This window comes from Lactuca serriola, chromosome 8 (genome assembly GCF_051521515.1).
Source record: "Lactuca serriola cultivar US96UC23 chromosome 8, Lser_US96UC23_V15, whole genome shotgun sequence".
NCBI lineage: Eukaryota > Viridiplantae > Streptophyta > Magnoliopsida > Asterales > Asteraceae > Lactuca > Lactuca serriola.
In genome coordinates, this window is record NC_136415.1 from 12,898,126 (window position 1) to 12,924,102 (window position 25,977).

General features: G+C 37.1%; 1 protein-coding gene, 1 long non-coding RNA gene and 1 pseudogene across 3 annotated transcripts; all 3 read right to left on the bottom strand.

Annotated features, from left to right (window-relative positions):
• Positions 1-13,956: 13,956 nt before the first annotated feature.
• Positions 13,957-16,221, bottom strand: LOC145065796 (cytochrome P450 704C1-like). The gene is made up of 6 exons (XM_079012878.1): positions 15,754-16,221; positions 15,424-15,639; positions 15,066-15,350; positions 14,650-14,988; positions 14,381-14,581; positions 13,957-14,283 (listed from the first exon to the last, which is right to left on the bottom strand). Exons 1-6 carry the CDS (start codon positions 16,114-16,116, stop codon positions 14,098-14,100), a joined length of 1,590 nt encoding a protein of 529 aa, XP_078869004.1. The 5' UTR covers positions 16,117-16,221; the 3' UTR covers positions 13,957-14,097.
• Positions 16,222-16,959: 738 nt separating this feature from the next.
• Positions 16,960-18,765, bottom strand: LOC145065795 (pentatricopeptide repeat-containing protein At5g66520 pseudogene; annotated as a pseudogene).
• A 5,775-nt stretch (positions 18,766-24,540) lies between these two features.
• On the bottom strand, positions 24,541-25,055 carry LOC145070581 (uncharacterized). 2 transcript variants are annotated; one of them, XR_013690004.1, is made up of 3 exons: positions 25,001-25,055; positions 24,712-24,819; positions 24,541-24,624 (listed from the first exon to the last, which is right to left on the bottom strand). It is a non-coding gene; the product is annotated as an uncharacterized LOC145070581 (long non-coding RNA). The 2 variants fall into 2 exon arrangements; XR_013690005.1 differs by having other exon boundaries at positions 24,951-25,049.
• Between the last annotated feature and the right edge of the window lie 922 nt (positions 25,056-25,977).

Sequence of the window (25,977 nt, forward strand, 5' to 3'; positions counted from 1 at the left end):
AGTATCTATGTGTTTGATTGTTGATATGCTTAGAAGTTATTGAGAATTAGTTAGGTGATGATGGCGAAACAAAAAAGAGGTTGGGAGCCTATAGGCCTGCGTGTTAACGAAATGGCATGTAGGCTGTAAGTACACATTGACGCATGTTAATGAAATGGCGTGTAGGCTTTAAGTACACGTAGACTCGTGTCGAAGACGAAATGGCATGTAGGCCATAAGTATAAGATATACATGTTATTTGTATACATGTATTTGTATTGTGGTATATGGTATATTGGAAGAACTCACTAAGCCTAGCACTTACCCAGTTGTTATAAATGCTTTTCAGAAAATTCAGGCACTCCATGAGAAGAGCAAGGTTTGACTGTACACACACACACTCGCAATATGTTTCTACATAATGTAATTATAACTTTAATATATTTTAATAAATAAACCCATGCTTAGAGAATTACTTCAGAAATTATATCACGGGTAATTCTGAGACGATAGTATCTTATATTCTTGAAACGGAGATATATGAGTTGCAATTTATAATTCGGTTTTGCATTGGTGTTGCGTAAACGCATCAGTAACATGATGTTATAAAATGCGGTATCATGTATCATTTGATGAGTAAAGGATACAAGCATATAAGTCAAATTTTATTCATTCCTTTTTCCCTAACAGTAAAAGTGATATCTATGGGTCCCTCGGTGATTTGGTGCTGACTTATAGTGTTGGGCCAAACCATGACTCAATTAATGTGTTCAATTTGAAGTCTTATGTTGTCATCACAAATTAGGAAATCGGAAACAAAATTTGGACAATGAGATTGATTCTAATCCATGTCTCATGTCTATATGATATCTAGTAGAACAGAGGAATATTTGATCACTTATCTAAGGACCAATATCGGTTTAAATCAGAGTTCGGCAGTTGCTTAGCAAAGCTCACTTCGTTGTTTAATTTGGAAGTTGTAATTTAGTTATAGATTTATCCAAGTAGAAGACTATTGGATTAGGCGTCTAAGCCATTAACTAAATTATCCTAAACTTAAATTATTATCAAAGTCCTTTTGGGTTGTCCTCAAACCTAGTAAGAGACTGGAATGTTATTTAGAGAGAGATATTGATTTATTAATTTATTATATAATTAATAAATTAAGTAGAAATCAAAATAAATAATTTATTAATATGTTTTGAGAAAAATATATTAATTAGAAATTATATTGTTTAATTATAAATTAATCAGAAGTTAATTGGAATTACTTTTGGGATTAATTGGAATAATTAAAATTGGAAGGACTAAAGGTGAAAATGTTCAAAAGTTGGGCATTGGACAAATTCTAGAACCTCTTAGGGTTGGAAGAAATCTAGGAGGTGTTCTAGATAGTTTCTAGAGCCTTTCTTGGGCTCTAAGGAAACTTAGGGGGAAACAAAGGGATAAAGCTTATCCAAGGCAACCTGCTTTATCTAAGCCACCTTGATCACCTATATAAACCCTTAACCACCTCCATATTTTGGCCAACTTATATACCAAGGAAGAACCGAAAATCCTCTCCCTTTTCTTCTCTCTTCAATAACCTCCAACTTCTAGTGTTTGGGTGTGAGCCATCAGACGCATGAGATTTCTGGTGCTGGCTTTTTGAAGTTCTACAAAGAAGGAATTTGAGTTTATTTACTACAATAAACTAAAAGGTATGTTTTTCTAAGAACCCTTCTCAATTTAGAAAATAGCAATGTACTTTAGGATTTCTTGAATACAAATTGTTGTTTGCAAATCATAGTGAGAACATAGATCCTTTAGGGTGTATACAAACTTAGGGTTTTATTTTTCCGCCTAAAATATGATTTTTGTTATCAAGGAAGATGTCGTCTCTATCAAGCAAGTTGTTTTGCCATCCTCCTCAACTACTCCAACAAATGTACCGCCTCTACTACCTCCACTACCATCACATGGTTCACAACCTCCAAATGATGGATCCAGTGCTCTATCACATCCGCTTCTCATGACAATGTTTGGTTTTTATTAAAAAATTAGTTTCAAAAACATAAGATTTAGCAATGTAAGACTTTGATTTTGAACAACATAAAACAAGTTTATAAACCAACCATGGATCTTCTTGCAAAGTTTGGAAAGAAAACAAGCACCAAATAATAAAAAGAGTTTAACAACCTTTGTAGATTTTGGATTCTCTAAGGGAGGCTAGGAAGTTGATGGAGAATGTGGAACCTTTGAATCACCAATAAGAACTCAACTTGATTTAAGATGCTAGTCTTATGTAGAACTTATAATCTCTTAAGCTTTAAGTGCATATCAAAATATCACTTAAAGACAGCATGTGAAAGCAAGTATTCTCCAAGTGTTTAACCAAAACTATAGAGAATGAAAGAGAGGGAAGAGGATTCGGCTTTTTCTCTCTAAAACAATTAGTGAAAATGAAACCCTCTAAACTGGTCTTAAACTTAAATCAATATCCAATATTCCTTATCCCATTAAACACTTTATGACACTAGACCATCTTGTTCCCCATGCATGCAATCCATGATTTACTTTCCTTTACCACATCCAACCATCTCCTCTGGCGCATATTCAGGTTGGGCTAATCCATCAGGCACTTCAAACTCTTGTGGTCTGTGTATATGATTCACCGGACCCCATACAAATAGTGACGCCAGATCTTGAGGGCGAACACCACTGCCCCCAACTCCAGATCGTGGGTGGGATACCTCGTCTCATGCAGCTTCAGCTGCCTCGATGTGTATGCTATCATGTGTCCTCTCTGCATCAGCACCGCACCCAACCCCGATATCGATGCGTCACAATACACCACAAAATCCTCCATCCCCTCCGGAAGGGCTAACACCAGGGCTTCGCATAATCTCTAGCGAAGTGTCTCGAATGAGGCTTGCTGCTCAAGACCCTAACTAAAAGCCACGCCCTTCCGGGTGGTGAGAGGAATGACAATCTTGGAGAAATCCTTGATAAATCTCCGATAATAGCCGGCCAACCCCATAAAACTCCTGATCTCGGTGGGGGATCTCGGTACCTCCCAAGTCATCACCACCTCAATCTTGGCTGGATCGACCAATATCCCATGCTGGTTGACCAGATGCCCCAAGAACTGGACCTCTCGTAACTAGAAATCGCACTTGGAGAACTTGGCGTAAAGCCTCTCCGATCTCAGAACTCCAAGAATCTCCCTCAAATGCTCCTCATGCTGCTCTCTGGATCTCGAATACACCAATATATCATCGATGAACACGATCACCGAACGATCTAACATCGGCCTGCACACCCTATTCATGAGATCCATGAACGTTATCGATGCATTGGTGAGCCTAAATGGCATCACCACGAACTCGTAATGCCCGTAACGAGTTCTGAACGCCGTCTTCTAGATATCCTCATCCCTCCACTCTCATCTGATGATATCGCGACCTCAAATCAATCTTGGGTGAACCAAGACGCTCCCTGCAACTGATCGAATAGATCATCGATCCTCGGTAAGGGGTAACGGTTCTTGACTGTCAACTTGTTCAACTCCCTGTAATCAATGCACATCCGGTGTGAACCATCCTTTTTCTTGACAAAAAGGATCGGCGCTCCCCATGGTAAGCTACTCGGTCGAATAAACCCCTTCCCCAGCAGCTTCGGAAGCTGTGAGGATAACTCCTGCATCTCTAGCGGCGCAAGGCGATAGGGTGCCTTGGCAATAGGCGTCGCTCCCGGGACTAAATCGATATGAAACTCCACCTGCATCTCGGGAGGCACATCCAGCAACTAATCGGGGAAAATGTCCGGAAATTCTCGCATTATTAGTACATCACCAATTGAACTATGCCTCTCTGCGGCCACTCGTGTGTCCATCACATATGCCACAAACCCACTACAGCCCTGCTGTAGACTCTGCCTTGCTCTAGCATCCGAACAAAACGCTGACCCAGAACGGGTACCCTCGTCGTACACCTTAAGTACTCCCCCACTAGGGTCTCGTAGGGTCACCAGCTATCGCTCGCAGTCGATAACCGCTCCAAATCTGCTCAACCATTCCATGCCTACTATGACACAAACATCCCCCATCGCAATCGGGACCAGATCTATCGGAAACTCAACACCGAAGATCTCGAGTACACATCCTCGAATCACCTCAGTAGCATATATCGCTTGCTCGTCAGCTATGTAAAGTCGTAGAGGTCGACTCAACGCCTCTCGACAGATACCGATGTGCTGACTAAAGGCTAACGACACAAAAGATCCACTCGCACCCGAGTCAAATAACACCAAAGCAGGTACAGAACTCACAAGAAAAGTACCTACGCATATCATAATATAAGCGCAATATCTCAAACTCAAAATAAATAGATGGAAGAATACATACCAGCCACAACATCAGGCGCTGCACGGACCTCCTCCGCTATCAACTGGAAGGCTCTCCCGCGAGCCTTTGGCACCTCGGCCTTCACTGGCTGACTCTCAATAGCTCGTACGACAGCAGGGGCAGATCCCTGCAGTGCTCCCTGTGCCGACCCCTGCAGCTGTGGACACTCGGCCTTCCGATAGCCAGTCTGGTTGCATTGGAAGCACACTGCAAATCCCTTGGGGCAATCCTTAGCCATGTGCCCCTCCTTGCCACACTTGTAGCAAGACCCTGCTCGACAAATCCCCTCGTGGCTTTTGCCGCACTTGCCATAAGTGCGGCCCTTCTGGTTCCCTAATCTCGAATCGGCGGGCTTTTCCCGCTTGGCTGCCGGTTGGTACTGTGTCGGTCGCCGATCCCTCCCCTGAGACTCCGCCTCCTCCCTGGCCTAAGTCTCAAACTCAAACTCCCTCTTTGGACCATTTGCCTGGAGCTCGACAAATGTCTGGTACGTCGAGTTCGCCACGAACTCGCGAATGTCTCTCCTCAGTATACTCGGATATCGACTCATGCGTGCCTGCTCAGTAAACACATGCTCAGGGCAAAACATCGCCCTCTCGTGAAACATCTTGGTGATCACAGTAACAGACTATGTTCCCTGCTTGAGGGACAAGAACTCCTGGGCCAACCGTTCCCTTTCCACCGGGGGAACATACTCATCACGAAACATGGCGGTGAACCTCTCCCAGGTCACCGCGGTAAGCTCTGCAGGAGTGAAATGCGCCTCACAAATTTCCACTAATCCTTCGCTCCCAAGCGAAGTTGGTTCAGTGCGAACACACCCTCAGATGCTCCGGACAAGAACACGTGTAGAAGCATCCCTCAATGTCAGAAATCCACCTCATCGCGGATATCGGATCCTGCGTCCCATCAAACTCTGATGGCTTCGTGTTGCTGAACTCTCGGTACAGCAACGAGTCACCTCCCTATGGCCTCGCGGCAGCGACAGCTGCGGTGGCTGCAGCAACAGCAGCCTCTGACAGAGCAGCATATCGCTCATCAAATGTCTCAATCAAGGTGGTCTTGATAGACCCAAACATCTCTGGAATCTCCGCTCGGATGGCTGCGGCCACCTCCTCATGAATCAATCGCCGAATCTCCTCATCGCTAACACCACTCGTCCCTGGTCTAGGGCGTGTCCCAACCATGATGCCTCTGAAATACAACATAATAATATCAGAGACTCGCTCGAGTGTACTCGCACTCGATAACTCAACCCTAGTTGCTCCCTAGTACCCTAAGGATTCTTACTTGGACTACGCACTGATCCAGTATCTTCAGTAGTACGGGCCCTATACTACTGACCACACCGCATCAGTATTCACCCCAAGTCCTCCTCCTAGGATCCCAGATCACAAGTACTCTAATATCGATATGCACAAGCTACTCTCCAGCAGACCTCTCGTAATCTCCTCACTGCTACTTACTCACTCTCAAGCATCTCACAACAACAGTAATCTCCTAGGCTAAGGCATCATAAATCAGGCCACTCTAGTCCTAATATGAGTACTTAGCCTACTCTAGCATGCATAACATATCATATTGTATCTCATAACACATAATGTAAAGGTATTTTGGGAAATCACTGTTCGGGCGCTGGCTGATTGTACACACTGCTCCGCTCGTCTCAAAACCTTTTACGCTTTTTAGAAAAATTGTTTTTTATTGTTAAATTTTTTCAAATCCTCAGTTTGAGTTTAAATACGCCCGAAGGTACATCCGAATCCCTCAAACCAAGGCTCTGATACCAACTTCTAACGACGTAAATTTTCGAGAAAAATTTTCATTTTAAAAACATAATTTCATTCAAAAGAAATTCTCAAATCAATGTTTCACATATTATACAACTAAAACACATCCCAAGATCTCAATACATAAAGCTCCAGAAGTGTGTACTGATCATGCCGGCACCTTCTCGTGATCCTCACTGGTACCTAAAATACATAACACGATAAGCACAAAGGCTTAGTGAGTTCCCTAAAATACCGCACAACACATATAAGCCACTCGAGGTTATAACTATGTGGACCCTCTAGTCCTAACTCTGTAACTCTGAACATACATAACATTAATCACATAGAATACTGCAATGTATCACATCGTATAAATAGCATACAAAGTACTCTGTCACATAACTCTAATTACCACTCTAGGTAAAGTATAGTGAGAAGACTCACCTCGGGTAACTCAGTAAATCTCGAACTCGGAAATACTTGTATAGCCTCCGCCTAATCACATTGATTAATTACTCTAATCAATACGACTCTCAAAGGCTAGGCTAAACTCCCTCTAGGTTCTCTCAGAAGGGTAAAAGACCATTTTACCCCTCCCATTGCTCAAAGGTCCAAACATTGGCTAAACCCTAAAAGTCAACAAAAGTCAACCCTCCGGGTTACGCGGCGCGTACCAAAACTGTACGCTGAGCGTACCCGACAACTTCACAGAATCGGGGAACGCGACCCCTACGCTGCACGTATTGGGATTACGCCCAACGTAAGTCCCAATCGCATACTCCTTTTGTTTTTGGGTCTTAAACGGTTAAGACATAAACTCAAACTCTAGATCTGACTTTTCTAAGGTCACTTAATCCATAAAGTTGAAACCTTTAAGCCTTTGCATGGCTATAAAAGTCACCAAACACTACAAACACCTTTCCTCTTTCCTCATTAAGCCAAATCTCATGCATGACTTAATATTCACGCCCAAGATTGGATTTTTATGAACCTACAACACATATCACTCTGAAATATGGCAGATCTAGGCTTATGGAGACCATTTGCTCATAAAGTCTCCACCTTGGGACCAAAAACCCTAAAAATTGGTCCAAGAAGCACAAATCAAAAATGAAAAGGAAAGCTTTGAGCTTTTTACCTCAGAAAGAAGCTCCAACCTCTGAAGAACTTGGATCTACTCTTGTCCACCAACTTCTAGCTCCTATAATGGCCTCCTCTTCTCCTTCACCACCTTGAAATGGCACTTTCAAGCTTAAGAACACACACACAAGCTAATAACGAAGGGTAGCTCTCTCTTAGGGTTTCACTCTCTGAAAAGGTGGCTGAGGATAAGGCCATAACATTCCTTTTATAGTGCACAAGTCTCATTTAGGGTTTTGAGTCTGGGCCCGCTACGCCCAGCGTAGCTTAAGGTAAGCCGAACGTACCGGGTGAAGTCCGCGTCCATTGTAAGCGCATGAGTACGTGCAGCGTACTCTATAGTACGCCCAGCGTACTCAATGGCACAATTTCTTTAGGGGCTAAATGTAACGACCAAAATTTCAAAACAATTAAAACTTTTCAAAACCACCCATTTTAATAACGTTGTTACAAAAAGGTTTTCAATACATTATTTAACAGAGTATTTTTCCCAGGTTCAAATCATAAAACACCAACGCGGGGAACGGTACGATCACGCCTTTGCCTTGCCACAGACTCCTGAGAACCTGAAAACATAAAACCACAACTGTAAGCCCGAAAGCTTAGTGAGATACCCCCAAAATACCAACCACATATACGCCCTTCCAGGCCACGACCTTCCGGTCCAAAGCATATCGCCTTCCGGCCCATAACATATTGCCTTCCGGCCCATAACATAAAATGCCCACATAACATAACAGATCATAGAACAGCCATACATATCGGGTCAAACCCCAGACCAAGCAACCGTGCACATAACATATATCATATAACAGTTCACAGTCTGCAAATCGATCAATAGATCACATAGCATATCATTACCCTAACCAAGATACCAGCCTAGCCGATTACTAGCAATACTTCACCCTACGAATCAGTCCACATCGCAATGCCTTCCGGCCCACAACATGTAATGCCTTCCGGCCCACAACATATAATGCCTTCCGACCCATAACGTAATGCCTTTCGGCCCATATTCAGCAATAACAACAGACACTACCCGGATTTCCATCCGATAAAGGGTCGGCCTTGGTGCCGTAGACCCTGTCAATATAGTGAGGATAACTCACCTCGAAACTGCCGACTGAACAGATAACCCAAGCTGCTCCGATCACTGATACGATCTCTACCTCTGGACAGCCACCAATGCACTGAACTCAAACAATAATCAACAATTACCAAAATACCCCTGGAAACCACTGGTCAACCCTTGGTCAAAGACAAGGTCAAAGTCAACCCCTGACTGACCCTACTCGCCGAGTCAACCCGATGACTCGCCGAGTTCCCATACTCAGAACTTCACTCAATCCGCGACCTAACTCGCCGAGTCACCCCGAGACTCGCCGAGTCCCACAACTTCTGAGTCCTCTCGCACACAACTCACCGAGTCATCCCTTGGCTCACCGATTCTCGACTCAACCAGATAATATCGGAACTCTTCGACAAGACTCGCCGAGTCCAAGAACAGAGTCGCCGAGTATATGGCTATCTTCAACCTACTCGCCGAGTTGTTCATACAACTCGCCGAGTTCCAGGCCATCTTCATCCAACTCGCCGAGTTGTTCTTCCAACTCGCCGAGTCCCAGCTCATCTTCAAACAACTCGTCGAGTACACCCATGTGACTCGTCGAGTACCACCGGTCTGAATCCATACAGAAGCACTCCAAGCCATGCAATTGATCCAAAACATAGATCTAGCTTCCTACAACCCCTTCATCACGTAAAGTGGCAAACTTTACGTGAATCCAACGAGATCTAGGCTTTTTGCACTTTGGTTTAGGGTTTGGGACATGAAAGCTTCACTAAACACTCCAACACAGGGACTTTCATGCTCTCTGATTCTTCTCCATTCCAGATTTGAGGTAGCAACCTCAGATCTAACCTCTAGACTTCCAATTACATCCATAGGCAAGTTCCCACAAACCCCAAAATGAAGAAACAACATAACAATAGCCCAAGAACGAGGTATTACCTCCAATGGACGCCCCAACTGCAATGTAATTCGAATCCAAGCAAAGCCCCTTGCTCCAAGCCTTCAATCTCTCAAAATTCCTTCAATAATCATCTCCTTCAAGCTCCCAATTGAGATATGATCACTCACACACGAAGGCTAAGGGTTTCTGGACTTGGAGATGAATAAAGAGGCTGAGAGTGGGCTGTTATTAGGGATGAAAGTGGGTCCAAACCCGGACCGGATGGACCCGGACCCGGAAAACCCGGAACCGGTTAACGGGATTTTATAGAACCGGAAACCGGACCGGTATATAGGAACCGGTTCCAGTTCGGTTCCGGGTATGGTTCCGGGTAAAATGGGTCTAGAACTGGAAAACCTGGAAACATCAAAGTGGGTAGGTTGGAACCGGATAAAGTGGGTTTAGAACCGGAAAACCCGAAAAAACCAGAATTTTTTGGTAATTACTTACTACTTAGTGGGTTGAACTTTGAAAATTTTCATATTGATATCCCGACTTTGGGGGGCTGTAACTTATTGAATACAAAACCACAATTAACAAAATTAGAGTCTAAAATCATGTACAAACTCTAAAATACACTATAGAAAAACCCGCATGTCAATCCGACTTTAAACGAATGAGATATGCTTGTGTTAGTATTTTCACATAATACAAAATACAAAAATAAATAGTTGAAAAGTTGAAAATTTTCAGTTTTGATATCCCGACTTCGGAGGACTGTAAATCATTGAATGTTAAACCAAAAATGACAAAATTATAGTCTAAACTCATATACAAACTGTAAACTAGAAGTTGGAAACAACCACATGTCAATCCGACTTCAAACGAATTAGATATGCATGTTTTAAAACTTTCACCGAATACAAAAAAAACTAAAAAACTAAAAACTTCCAGCTTTGATATCTCGACTTTTGAGGACTGTAAGTCAATGAATATAAAACTAAAAATGACAAATTTATAGTCTAGAATCATGTACAAACTCTAAAATACATGTTGGAAAAAACCGTATGTCAATTGGAGTTGAAACGAATAAGATATGCATCTTGTAAACGTATCACAAAAACCGGTTCCGGCCCTAAAAGTGTTTCGGTTCCAAAAACCGGTTCCGGATTTTAGACCCGGTTTACCCGGACCCAATGGACCCAAACCCGGATTACCCGGAACCCGGATAAAGCCAATTTTTAAACCCGGAACCGGACCCGGTTCTATATATTTCGGTTCTAACGGGTCCGGTTCCGGTTCGGTTCCGGTTCCGGTCCGGTTTTCCGGTTCTAAATCTTATCCCTAGCTGTTATGTTCTTTATATAGGGCTCAACCCCGGGAATTAGGGTTTTCTCCACTCAGCGCCTACTCGCCGAGTCCTCCTTACCGACTCACCGAGTCGGCTACTTAACACGCGACCCAGTCGCGACTCTACTCGCCGAGTCCATCCATGGACTCGCCAAGTCACTCTTCCACAACTTACTCTTTTAGCCCTTCAACTCTACTCTTGATATTTCGGGATGTTACACTAAAGTTGACAACTTGGAAAGGAAAAGGGTTAAATAGATATACCTGGATTTCGGGATGTTACAAAACTTGTTTTATAAAATATAAACCTTAACTTTTTGGTAAAAAAACAAAAGAGTTTATCTAGTCCAAAATGTTGTGCATAACTTATAAATCATACCATATGATATATTATGTTACTTGCTAATGAAAATTAATATTTCCATGAAATAAATAATTTCCAATTAATTATAAGAGTTTATTGAATATTTATTAAAATCATCTTCTAATAAATAATCAATTATATCAAGTTGTTGTTAGTGTGACCCTTAGGATCATATGTTAATTAGCAATATCGCTTTAATATGATTCTTGAGCATACTAGATCTTTCAGACAATTTTGCAATGCATGTCTCTCCAAAGGATCCTACTCCTTTGTCATCTCCTCCTGTTACTACTGGTTGTACAACTGATAATGTCAAAAATAGGGAGAGTTCAAAATCACCCATATCTAACCTACAAGTTGCTTATGTATCTACAGAGTATGATAGTGAAACTGCTGCATCTCTTGATCAAGATGAAGAAGGATTTCTAGAACATGGCTTTCTTGGTAATTATCTTCACGCTACCATTTCTCTTGTTGTGGTTTTCCTATCAGTTTACCAGGCTAAGGGGGAGTCTCGGCCTCAGGGGGAGCAACATGTCAACAATGACATTGAATCAGATAATAATCAGTCTTTATCTAAAAAGCGCAAGGTTACAAAGTTCTCTAAAGTTTATGCTGAAATGGGAGTGTCTAAAGAAGATGCTAGAGTTATTACTGCTAAGCATAATGCTGTTACACATGATAACATTCGTCTCAGAAAATCAACTCCAAAAATTGCTTCTTCTGATAACTCATTCGTTGATAATATGGTTGCAATCAAACATTTTGATGTTGGGGTTGAAAATAAAAAGAAGGTTGAAGATATTCTCACAATGATTGATCGTTCCAAGTGTGATGATGTTCTTCATAGAATATTCTCTTTAAATCCTATTGTGAAAGTTAGGTGTTCAAAACCCAAAGGAGAAAGAATTATCATTGTGTACCTAATCAGAAGAGATTCTAAAGGAGAATACTCTAAAAAGATTCATGTATCTAATCTTATTAGATATGGATACAGTGAATGGTTAGAAATTTTAGTGATAATCAAAAGTCATAAGGGTATTCATGCACAAGAATTAAAGTTGGCTATCATCTTAATGATCAACAAAATCAGGAATCTCAATCTGGTTCCCATACCTGATGCATCCTCTATGTCCATTGCTTCATTCTCTGCTAGATCTGGAAGAAGGTCCCAACATTCAAGGTTCTTACTCCCCTATGGGACTACCTACATCAACAATTCCCTTCCAGTAAATGTTGAGTGCATTCAACATCTTTTCATAAAAGAACCTGGACATGGACTGTTATGCATTGATAATAATGATCATATATGCATCCAATGGTCTATTAATCTTCACAAAGCTCCTATTGAACATCTTTTTCATCTGAGATTGGGATGCAAAAGAAAACCTGAAGCTGATTGTTATCATTGGATTATCTATTATAAGCTAGACAAAAGAAGAGATGAATTGGCTTGTAATGATTACCGGTGGATTAAACCATATATCATTTCAGATGCTGAAAAAGGTTTTTTTAAGATATTATGGAATAGGTTTTGACATCATCTGATTGGGGGAGATTGTAGGGTCAAACCTTATACTCTGATGAGTCAAACATTTATCACGTTGACAGCGTCAACGTATTGTGACGTTGATCAAGCTTCGGAAATAGCGTGATATGTTTCTTGTTACTTAAATCTTATGATCCATTATCTTTGTGATAGGAGTCGTTTTGTATAGTGTATGTGTGTGTGTGTGTGTGTGTGTGTGTGTGTGTGTATATATATATATATATATATATATATATATGGTAGTTATCATAGTTATTTAAATCCTTGATATGTAGGGAATTGAATGTAGAATAGTCGTCAACCTAGTATATAAGTTACACTAGGGTATGATGTAAATTAACGCTCTGTGCACTCTCTCTTTGTAAGAGATTTTCTTAATCGAAATTGGTTTTGATTAACTATCTTCATGTTCTTTACATTGTTTGATATTAACTATTCAATTACCGATCCTTCAGGAACAGTATGAAAGTTGTGAGTCATGTTGTTGACGGAACAAAACATGATCCATTGATCCGTGAGTCCTTGTTGATGACGGAACAAAACGAGAGTCGTGAGTCCTTGTTGTATGTTGTTGACATAACGACATGAGAGTCGCGAGTCATTGTTTGTATGTATTGTGGTATGTGGTATTTTAGAGAACTCGTAAAGCTTTATGCTTACAGTTGTTGATTTAATGTTTTCAGATAATTCTGATGTTAGAGGGAAAAGCCTGATTTGAATGTACCGCACATGCATCATTGTTGATTTATGTTTTTGATTGCCGCTATTTTTATTATTATGATACAGTTTATGACTTGAATTTATGGTTTTGAAACAACTGGATGCTTAGGTTTTTATGAGAAATAGTTTTGGATGTTTTACTTAAGCTTTGGATGTTTTACTTAAGCTTTAAATGAAAATTTGAGACTTTACAAGGTAAAAAAGAATAGTATCACATAATGCTTGTTGAAGGGTTTGCATGTTAGGTTGCATTTGTGTTCCCGAGTCTTTTTTTTAAAGAGAAAAATTGGGACGTGGAAAGAAAGTGGGAAAAAATCATGTTCTCTAGTTTTTTTTTTTTTTAATGAAAGGAAGTTGTACGAAGAGAAATTGTAATTTTTTATAAGCTTTCCCTTATAACTTTCCAATCAAAAGTGGAAGGATTTAGAGATAAAACAATTCAATAAGAATATAAAGATTTGTTATTTACCGAATTTTTCCCATCAATCTAATATAAAAAAGATTACGTAGTTTCTATAATCATGATTTTCTTCAACGCTTCTCATGTACCTTGTGTTCTACATCGTCAAACAACTTCATTCCTCTCATTTCTTTTGAATTTGTAAACAAGTAATATAATATTTTGCTTTACACTCTTCTTTTATTTTGTCTCCTTATTTCCCTTCCCTTTTTTTTCTTTACTAAATCCGGAAACATAGCTAAGCATATATCATAGATGCTAACAAACTAATTACCAAATCCAAAACTTTGGAAAAAGACCCTTTTGCCCAAACCATGACATGATCGAAGATACCCAATTGTTACTTGTTGAGACTACTTACATCACGTAAATTACTACTAGTATATTACAAAGGTATTAACCCCTAGTTAACAAATTTAGTATTTGGCTATTTTGAACGAGGGAGTGCATATAAATGGAGTCCTTCGTCCATATGAAGGGTGAACATGGTTCTATATGTAGCTTCCCTACTCTCATCCACCAATCGAAACTTGAAAAAGAACAAAAGAAAAGCTGCCATTATTTTCATCTGTCTATATGCAAATTCCTTCCCTAAGCACATCCTTGGCCCACCCTAACCATATATATGCATTTAATCATGAGTTGAAACAAACAGAAATTATATAATTAATCGTATATCAAGTCAAAGATACTAATTTTCTTTTACTTACTTGAAATGCAGTAAACTTAAATGGACTTTCAGGCTGAAAAACGCCATCGTGGAGCCATCTTTCTGGCCGGAACTCCTCTGCATCTTCTCCCCAAATGTATGTCATTCTTCCCATTGGATACGCCATGTAATTTACACCATCTCCTTTCTTTATTTTGAACCCATCGGGTAAAACATCATCTTCTTCTGAACTTTTTCCATCCTGAAGAATAAACAATATCAAAAATCAGAACAAATATGATAGAATCGCGAAAGTATAATGCGATTTACCAGAGGTACAGCTGGATAGAGTCTCAGAGTCTCGGTTAAAGCTGCGTGAAGATAATGCATTTTGTCAAGGGCAGATTCGGTTAATTGTAGGGAGAATTCATCAATGGAGTTTGTATAGTCGGATGATCCAGTGGCTTCTTTCACTTCTAGGGCAACTTTTTCCTGAATTTGAGAATGTTTGCAGAGCATGTAAAAGAACCAGGTGAGTGTGTTTGCAGATGTGTCCTTCCCTGCGATGATGAAACTTAGCGATATGTCTCTCAAGTACTCATCACTCAATTTTGTAGGATTCTTCTCGCTTTCGATTAAAAATCTAGATAATATATCTTCTTTATCTCCCTGTTTTCAAAAAAAGAGATACGAAATCAAACATTTAATAAGGGGGAAATTAATCTGCTGTTTCTGGTGATACGCACATCGAGTTTCCCGTTTTTCATCTGCTCCCGTTTGTGTTCAATCAATTCATACACGAAGTTATCGATCACTCTGATGTTTTTCTTGAGAGTAGCTTCAGATCCGATGTTGAAATACCTTTTTATCCTCCATAGCACATCGACATATCGCCAGAAGATGATTCGATTTGAATCGTCAAACGCGATCATGAACTGATTACTGACCTCGTCTAATCCTGATAAAGTATCGAGATCAAATCCAAATCCGACCTTGAATATCGAATCTAAAGTTGATTTCATCAACAGATCCTGTAAAGAAAGGAAGTTATGAGTTAATTTGTTGCAGATTTCATCAACACGATACTCGTCGTTTTCCAAATACCTGTAAAGAAATAATCTCCTTATTGACAGCTGCTTCCGAAACCTTCTTCACCAATTTAGCAGTGTTAGACCTGAAAACAACAGTACTGAAATCTCTGAGAACTTTAGTTGAGAATTCATGACTTGCTAGCTTCCGCTGGTGACGCCATACATCTCCATCTGCTGCAAATATCCCTTTCCCGAAAAGATCTCCCATTACCCCTTTGTGGTAATCCCCCTGTCAATGTTGATGTGACAAAACGAAATTAAAAGTCAACCACCCTAAAATCACAAATAAGATATCGAATCCGGTGAAGTTCTACCATGAACGTTGCTGAAAAATGAAAAGTACCTTGGTGTAGTTCTGGAAGTTAGTTTTAAGAATGTGTTCGACGTTGATAGGATCAGCAACATAAACTTCACTGTGTGTTGGTTTGACAAAACGGAAGGTGTGATGGATTTTTGCAATCGAGGTGATATGATCGAAAAGGTCGTTGATGTGTATCAGCATACTAAAAATCGATCCAACAACAGGTGGCCGGTGATCGTTTGACATGAGTTCTTTGAAGTAAGGTACAAATACAAAAGCCACGGGTGCAACCGCCAACAGGACTATGAATCCAATAAATGTTAGCATGAAGAGTGTTGAAAAGTAAAATCCTGTAAGGAGGAAGAAGAAGATGGTAGAACTAGAAACCATGAACAAAATGTTCATCTTGGAAGTTAAACGCAGGTGGTCAAGGATGAATCGCTGTAAAACTTGTAATTATGGTGAGTTTTTATTGTAGTTATCAACTGAACCGGTGGGCGGTGGGACCCTCAGACGTCGACCGGGTTGAGACGTTAAGTTCTCAATTATTATAATACTATTTCGAGTTGTTTTTTATCCTTGGATTATAATCAAAATGCCGATCATCTAGATTGTTTAAGCACTTTTTATAGAAACAAATGTCCATAAAGTCATGTTTCATCTAGATTGTTTAAGCACTTTTTATAGAAACAAAAGTCCATAAAGTAATGTTTGCTTTTTTTTTTTTTTTTTTTACCTTTGAGAGGGAAAAAATGTAGCTTTTAAGAATAGGAATTTGTCTTTAGCGGTAGACCAAAACTTTACAACTAGATTGACGTGATGATTTTGATGTTTATCTATGCCATATGCTGATGTTGACTTTAACATATTCATTGGCAAGTTGTTTTTTTCTTTTTCTTGCCGTTCAAAATAAAAATAAAAATCTAGTTATACTTGTTTTATGTACTTAAAACATAACCATAATAGTTTTCATCAAATTGCAGGAAATGACAACATTATTTAATCTCCCTAACAATATAGGCAATGTACTTTACTCTTTACCCATATTCATGATAGTAGCATATTTACATTTTTACGAAAATAGCAACATGTAACATAAAATTTATAAAACACACTTTATATCTTACCCATAATAGCAATTTACTTACATTTTTTATCCCTAACGGCGACGAGCTTACTTTTTTACCCATGATAGAAATGTACTTTTTTTTTATCAATACCAACAATATGTAATTTAACAATGGTAAAAAATTTATAAGTTGCAATTTACTTATTTTTATCAATAAAAAAATGAAAGTATCTATAGCTATTATGGGTAAAAAATGTAATTATGCTGCTTTTATGGGTGAATAATAAATACATTGTCTAAGTACATTGCTACTTTTCATAATTTTTCCTCAAATGGTGAAGTGTATTTGATCTACCTTCATTTCTTTACTTAATTGACATAAGAAACTTTTAATCTCCTCCATCATGACCTCAGACGATCCTTTTATTGAAAACTCATAAACAATGCCATCAACTTCAATCATGCTGTTACCTGGTATGTCCTTTTTAAGCCCTCTCACATCCATAATAGCCCTAATATTCTCCAATTCATCAAATTTACCAGATTTCGCATGCATATCACATAATGTAACATAAAAAGCATGATTTAAAGGCTCCAAACTTATCACATGTTTGGCAACCTTTTCTCCAAGCTCTATATTCCCATGCATTTGACAAGCTCCAAGTAATGCACCCCACACAAAAACATCTGGATCCATGGGCATAATAGTAATTAACCTTTCAGCCTCTTCAAAAAGTCCACCTCGACCAAGAATATCAACCATGCAAGCATAATGTTGAACTGTTGGCTCAATCAGATACACAGTTTTCATAATGTTGAAATACCAACGACCTTTATCTATTAAACCTAAATGAGCACATGCTGTTAATAAAGCACCAAAAGTTACTGGATTTGGTCTTGTCCCACATGCAACCATATTGTCAAAAAGATTAAAAGCTTCATTGCCATACCCATGAAGAGCATACACTGATATCATTGATGTCCAAGCCAATACATCTTTTTTGGGGATATTCTTGAAAACCCTTATTGCCATATCTACATTTCCGCATTTTCCATACATGTCCACCATTGCTGTTTTAGTTATCATGTCACACTCGATTCCATTTCTCAACATGTAACTATGAACACACTTGCCATGATCAAGCCACCCTAACGATGCACAAGCTGAAATGACACTAGCCAAAGTGATCTTATCAGGGTAAACCATGTCCTTATCTGGTAATACAAGCATTTTGTTAAAGAAATCAATGGCGTCCTTAGGTCTACCTCCATGAACCATTCCAGTGATTACAGAGTTCCAAGTGATAATATTTTTCTTATTCATCCTGGTAAACAGATCGACTGCCATATCAAGCTCCCCGTTTCTTAAACATCCGGTAATGATTGAGTTCCAAGATACACTATCTCTCATAGACATTTCATCGAACACCTTTCGTGCACATGTTAAAACCCCACAGGAGGAATAAAAACCAATCACTGAATTCCGCACATACACATCATCGTCGAGCCCAAACTTAACAGAATGAGCATGAATGGTTTGACCCGCCACAAAATCAAGTCTGCCCATGCATTCCTTTAAGAGGAAGGGGATAGATATACAATCTGGCACAATGCAATTTTGCAACATTTGCTTATACAAAATTAGGGAGCGTGGTTTTTCGTCTTTGTTACTGAATTCACAAGAATATGATCTGATCATGGCGTTGTAGATAAAGAGATTGGGGTTATCGGTGACTCGAAAAACACGAGTAGCATAACTGAGAGAACCCGAAGATGAAACAGCGCAGAAGAAGATGAGACGAGAAATGAGGAAGAGATGATCTGATTTGGACAAGTATGGTGATGTTATGATTTGGCAATGAATTTGTTTAAGGTCTCTAATGTTCTTACAGTTGTCTAATAAGCGTGCGATTGATTTCAAAAACCAGCGGGCTTCTATCATTGTTCTATCAATGAATTAAATCAAAGGAGCTGATGAAATTACAAAGGGCATTCCAAATAGTTAAATCTGTTAACAAGTTATATCATTTTATTAAATATTGGGTAAAATAACCATTTTTTTTTTTTTTTGGTTTATAAAATAACCAATTACTTTTGAACACCAAGCATTTCCCAACTAAATGTGTAAACAGTAAACGCAATTTTATCAATTTTGAAAGTTATATATTGCCCACCTATCACTATTATAAATTGAACTATCACACTTTAATCTCTCACTTTACCCTCACTTATCTAACTATTTATAATTTCTTATACTTAAATTCATTAGATATTCCACCTACCTTCATATTCATAATTTATTTAAACCGGTTTAGATACTAATATAATTCACACCAAAAGTCTTTCACAATGTATTTCACAACAAAAATACGTCATTCATTGAAAATGTCTTCCTACTACTTAAAATTAATTCAAAATGCTAACCATTAGGTCAACTCTTAGTTGATATGGAAAATGTTAGAAGTCAAATAAACATAATGCGAAAAACTGGATGTGAAATCTAAGGTACAATGGCAACAAATGCAGGATAAGCTCCAAGCTTTTTTTGGATAATGACTTTTGGCAACTTCGTGAGAAAAATGTATGAACTAAAAGCATGGGTTAATAAAGAGAAAAACGAAATTCATGTACAGCTATCCGGAATTTAAGTTTATAATCTCCATGCCTAATAAAAACCTCACTTACATGTCACATGTCCTCCTTATACACAAGAAATCTGCCACGTGTCATTCTCTCTACCTATTTACCAATTTTTTTCCCGCCAATTCAATTATTCGATTTCAATTTCAATTTCAATTAATAATCTACAAAAATATCAGATTTGATTGTCTATAATTTAGGAGCCTATTTTGATAAGTTTCTGTGTACTCATCTCTATCTCTATTCCTGCATTCCTTAATTCCTGCATTGAATTTAAAATTCAAATTGAGCTGAAAATTGAAAATCAATTTAAATAAAATTAGATTTATCGAACATGCTTAAATTGAAATTCAATTAATTATCTTTTTCCATATATATATATATATATATATATATATATATATATATATATATATATATATATATATATATATATATATATATATATATATATATATATATATATATAGGTAAAGTGAATATACCTAACAACCTTATATAAGCTTAGGTACCTAACCTCATCAAACTACATTATTTTGCATTAAATTTTCATTGCAATCATCCAAAGTTCTTAAACTTCATACCTAAACTTGATTTATTTCAAAAAATTTTGGAAATTCATCATTATATTTCTCCTACATCGTTTCATTTGTAGCGGTAAGATATGAAGCCCGTCAAGTGGTATTCGATAGAAAGACGTGATATAAAAGAAAGATATTGGTGAAAGTCCAAAGATTTTGGAAGTAATCAAGTTATGGGGTTAAAGTTTAAGAACCTTAGGCAATTACAATGTAAATACGATACAAACCAATGTACTATTATGGAGTTAGGTACCTAAGCTTATATAAGGTTGTTAGGTATATTCACTTTACCCTATATATATATATATATATATATATATATATATATATATATATATATATATATATACGCTGCATAATAGGAAATGAAATCGATTCTAAATTATCTTTGAATAAACTTAAAATTTTCACTTATAAATACCATACACCTAATATACTTTCCAACATTTGCCGTCTGTCTCATATTTAAAGCATCTAAAGTAAACCCTAAAAGAGTCTGCATTGCAGGTAACTAATCCAGGTTTTTTTATCTGCAAAACTGATAAATTGTTTATTGTTATTTTGATTGTTTATGTTTATGTTAATATATTCTTCTCCTTCTATTCCTTTCTTCTCTGTTAAAAACTATTGATTTTCTTTGGTAAAAACTATTGATCATCTTCACAAATTTGCAGGAAAAAAAACTATATTGTTTATTTTTTTCATATTGTTTTTTTAACAAAAAAAAACCATATTAGATTGCTATTTTAAAAGTAATTTTCTGAAAATTATGTCTACACATTTTGACTATATTGCAAACTAAAAATTCATAATTTTGTAGAAAAATAAACTATATTGCTTATTTTTTTCGATCTGTTTTTTTAACTGAAATACAAAATTTATCTAATAGGACAACCTGCTTTTGCATATGCATATGTTTGTATTCTTTTACTTGTCTTTTTATGAAGTTAACATTTTCAAAAAATTATTTACTAACTGTTTTTTTAACAGAAATGGCCTGCTATTGAGTTCCTTCAGTAAAAACTATTGATTATTTTTACAATTTTGCAGAAAAATAAAGTATATTGTTTATTTTTACTAAAGTATGATTATGCCCTTATGTGTAGGAAAAACAATTGAGATTGTTTATAATTACTAATAAAGGATGAATATACCCTTTTATTATATTTGATATATACTAATAAAAATAATAAAAATTAGGGCAACCTACTTTTGCAAATGTATATGTTTGTAATCTTTTACTTTTCTGTCTATGTGTTAAAAAATATTGAGTTTCTTCGGTAAAAACTAATGATTATCTTTATAATTTTGCAGAAATATAAAGTATATTGTTTATTTTTACTAAAGGACGATTATGCCATTTCGTGTAGGAAAAACAACTAACATAGTTTCTTTTTACTATAAAAGGATGATATGCCATTTTATTACATTTGATATATACTAATAAAAATTAGGGCAACCTACTTTTGCATATGTATATGTTTGTAATCTTTTACTTTTCTGTTTATGTGTTATATAATATTAAAAAGTTACAAATTTTCAAAAAATATATACTAACTGCTTTTTTAACAGAAATTATCTACTTTTGTATATGCATACGTTCTTAAAATAAAAATAAAATAAAAACTCATGCCCTTTATGTTTTTATTTCTTAATCTTTCGGTGTCTTCACAATTTTGCAGAAAAATAAAGTTGCAGAAAAATAAATTTCCCCTTTTACTTTTCATCGGTAAAAACTATTGATTATCTTCACATTTTTTTTTAGAAAAATAAAGTTGCCCAGATTATTTTTACTAAATGATGATTATGCCCTTTTGTGCAGGAAAAAAAACTGATATTGTTTGCTTTTACTATTAAATGATGAATATACTCTTTTATTATATTTGATATATATACTAATAAAAATTAGTGCAACCTACTTTTTTTGCAGATAAATGGCACCACTAAATCTTACCTTGATAGCTGATGTGGATGTAACTAAGGATGACTTGACTTTCAAACTTCGTGTCATAAACCTTTGACATCAAATGTCTTTCTACAACAAAGATGAAATTTTTTCAATTGATTTGATCTTGATGGATGAACATGTATCCTACAAAAATTAATTTTATATATTTGTTACACATATTTCAATATTTTTAATTAGTTTTGAAGTTTTTGTCATTGTATTAAATATTTTTAGGGGAACAAAATCCAAGCAACCGTCTCTAAAAGGAACATATATCGATTCAAAAATCTAGTAAAGGATGATGTCATTTTACATCAGAGGTCCAAACTCTGCAACACTGAAGACCGGTAGTTTTAAGTTAACTCCTCGTGATGAAAAACTCATGTTAATCCAAGAAACCGTTGTTACGGAATGTAACGATTTTTCTGGATCTCAGTTTGGGTTTTCATTTGTTGATTATCAAACTGTGTTATCATTGGCCCATCCTCTAGATATGTTTGTTGGTTAGTACATATCGTTATATGTTTAAATATAATATTATGTTTTGCAATTCCCAACATAACCTTCATTTGCCTTTTTTTGTTTTATAGATGTTATGGGTTTGGTTATCGCAATTGCTGAGCTACAACGAGATCATCCAGATAAATCAAAACACAGGCTAAACATACACATCCAAGATGCAAAGTTGGTTTTCTTATATTTTTACATTTTTTAAGTTTTAAATTTTAAATTGCATTATGTTAATATATCATTCTTTTAATCAATAACTAGGGAAGAATCCCCGCTTTGCGGGGTTGGACACGCCAAAGAGTCCATCACATTTACTTTGTAGATACATTTGAGAGAGCATTTTCCTAGAAAATTACACCAGTCTAAGCTATTTGTTACTAATTGCAATTCCAACACTTTCTATAACTTATTCTAAATGTTTTAACAAACATTCTTCTATTCACACTCACAAATTTACAAACTAGAGATGCATCTCTTGGGCCGGTGTCAGTTGAGTTAATAACTTGCACTCTTCGGCTCTCATCAAGGGCTGTAGATGAATAATCTTTAATACAAAACTTCGATGAAACCAATTTGGTATTTAACCAAAAAACTTGTGTCTGGGTATACAGACTGGATGAGAGGGCAGAGATCCGTAACTTTCGTCCGGATTAAACATTTGAGAGAACATCTACAACCAAAAAATCAAAATTAAAATAGTAAATATCAAAACATAATGTGATTTTTAGTTGTCAAACTTAACTATTTCTTGGTCAAAATCATTGATGCCAAGCCCGAAAGCCCTTTAAAAAACGCATGGGATTGCCTATTACCCTGAAAAAAAATCTAAACAAAATTAATGACTTTTAAGAACATTGAAAAAATTAATCAAGTTAAGTGAACGTATTAGAAAATATGGAACATAATCAAAGAACATGACATAAAGCAATCAAACTTAAAACCAAAAACATTTGTAGGGAGGAAGTCTGGTCCATATTAAGCCCATATACAAAAAAAATCCATTTTGATGATGATGAACTGATTCCTAAAAATCATAATTAAAACTATATGCCTCCTGGATCTTCCATTGATCAATTTGTCCTTCCATTTGGGACCTGAACAAAATCATCATTAAATTTGGAAATATTTGTAAAGACTATGAAGCAATGTAATCATCACCATCTTCATCTTCTGATAAGCCTCTTACAAATGATCAAACCCAGATTCAGACCTAATTTTTTCAATATTTGAAGCATATGCAGCTGCCACCACCAGCCACCATCCACCATCTTAACCCTCTTAACCTCGTCAATACGTCTCAACTCATGAAAACAAAAGAATCTTGATATTTAAAGAGTTAGAAAAAATTGGGATAATAAATGCTTAATAGAGTACAACTATATTTATTTAGCAAATGAGAACTAACCAAGAAGCAAAATTTGATGTAATAGATGGAAATTGATGATTTTGACTACTTATTACTTGTTTCCTCTTGAGCTTTGACATCCAAATGTTGAAATCTTGTTGGTCTAGAAAAGGAGTCCAAGTTAGACAACGAAGTTAGAAGCATCTACTATAGCATGTAAAATTTTACATACAATGGTCAATAACAATAAATAGAAGTATAATGCTATAATAATGAAAATACAGTAAACATATTGTTAATTCTTGCGTTTATATGCAGTTCTTTACACAAAGGGCATTTATCTCATTTCTAGTTCCGTCAAATGTGAATACATAAGTTTACCACATCAAAGAACAACCAATAGTCGGCCCAAATTCCAATTTAGAATGTAGATATGATCATAAAATGCTAGGAGTCGACAGAAAGCAATTGCCCGGTCCCACTTTCTTCCCAACTCAAATCTCATCCAAACAGAATCCATCGTGTTCATATTCCCATCACTAAATCATCATAGTCCACTTTGATTAACAATATAATCATTCAATTCAAAATCCAAATTGGATTTTCCCCATAATTGATCATAAAAATACCCCAACCAACTAATCCCCTACATCTCTATCATATGCAACAGCTATGGGGAACAGTTTACCAGGTGTCGGAGGAGGGAAGAAGAAGGCCAAAGTGATGAAGATCGACGGCGAAATCTTCAAATTCCGAACACCCTTTAAATTTTTTGAAGTGATTAAGGATTACTCCGGTCATGTTGTATTGGAATCGAATGCTGTTAAGAGATATGGGATCAGAGCTACTCCTCTTGATCTAGAAGAAAATCTTGAACCTGGAAAGATTTATTTCCTGGTCGAGTTACCTAAACTGTCGGAGACGGCGGAGAAGACGGTGACGATTAGAAGGGTGCGGTATGAGTAAGCAATATATCGTGTAGTCCCAAAAAGAGATAAAATCACGAACATCAAATCTACAAAGTAAGATATTGGTGAGTCGATTGAATATCAAAACCCAGAAATCGTGCTTTAGATTCTTAAAATCGAACCCAAATAGAAATAGAGAGAGTCAATCAAAACCCTAATCGATGAAAAATCTGAAAACCTGAGATGGAGTTGTCGGCATCTAAGTTGTGGACCATTTGAATACAATACCTTTGTTACCGTCGACGTAAGCAGCTACGTCCTACAATCTTCATCTTCATGGGAGCGGACGCCCCCTGTAGCAGACCACGCCGTTGATGAATTTTTTGAGTAACGGTGAGAATTTTTTGAGTAAACGTGCGAGTTGTAGGAAGTCATCGAGGTTGGAGAACGCGGCTGTCACCACCACCGTCGGAGGGAGGCAGGCAGAAAAGAAGAGAAAGGAAAGGAAAACAAAATTTTCTTTTGTGTTCCCGAGTTGGAGAGAAGTGGAAGGAAAATTAATCATTTTCTTCTTTCCTTCCAAATCCTCCCAAATCGGAAGGAAAGATAGGAGGGAAAGTGATCCTTCCATTTCTCTCCACTTCCTTCCTTTAATGAAACTCGGGAACACCAATTTTTTTCATTTTCTTCTCATTTCCACCCATTTCCTTTCCTTTCTCTCGTTAAGTTCAACTCGGGAACGGGGTGGGAGTGAGAGGGAGGAAGAGGCGACCGGTGGAGAGAAAGAGGATTAATAAAGATCAGTTAGAAGGCAATACCATTCTAACCCAGGAAGAAATTGAAAGCGGTGGAAGGAAATTATGTGATTGGGCATGGGAGGCGGTGAGGAAATAAACTGTCAATGAAACGTGAAAAAATAAGAAACCACATACATACACGTAGCAGGCATCGACCTATGATCTCTCAATGAAGTATTATATAAAATTAAATTAGAAACTACAAGAAATATAAGAAATAAAAAAAAGTTCCAGTCAATCACAGCCAAGTTCAAGTGGCACTTTAGAATTAGTATCTATATATAACTGAACATGCACAAATAAACAAAGGACTAATTTTGCCAATCCTTAGTCACTTTACTGTAGCTAAGGATAGAGAATTTTAATATACAGTATAATTTACTTTACAGAGGTTTGCAACTTCGTGCCAATTTGTGGGGCGATTATGCGTACAAGATGCAAGAGTATATACATAACAATCCAGACAAT

Excerpts from the sequence above, each read along its gene's own strand:
- LOC145065796 (XM_079012878.1), bottom strand. The coding sequence starts at position 16,116 with ATGAACATTTTGTTCATGGTTTCTAGTTCTACCATCTTCTTCTTCCTC. Across the intron at positions 14,989-15,065 it reads TGAAAAACGGGAAACTCGAT|GGAGATAAAGAAGATATATT; the intron begins GTGCGTATCACC and ends TTTTGAAAACAG. Across the intron at positions 14,582-14,649 it reads TCTATCCAGCTGTACCTCTG|GATGGAAAAAGTTCAGAAGA; the intron begins GTAAATCGCATT and ends TTTATTCTTCAG.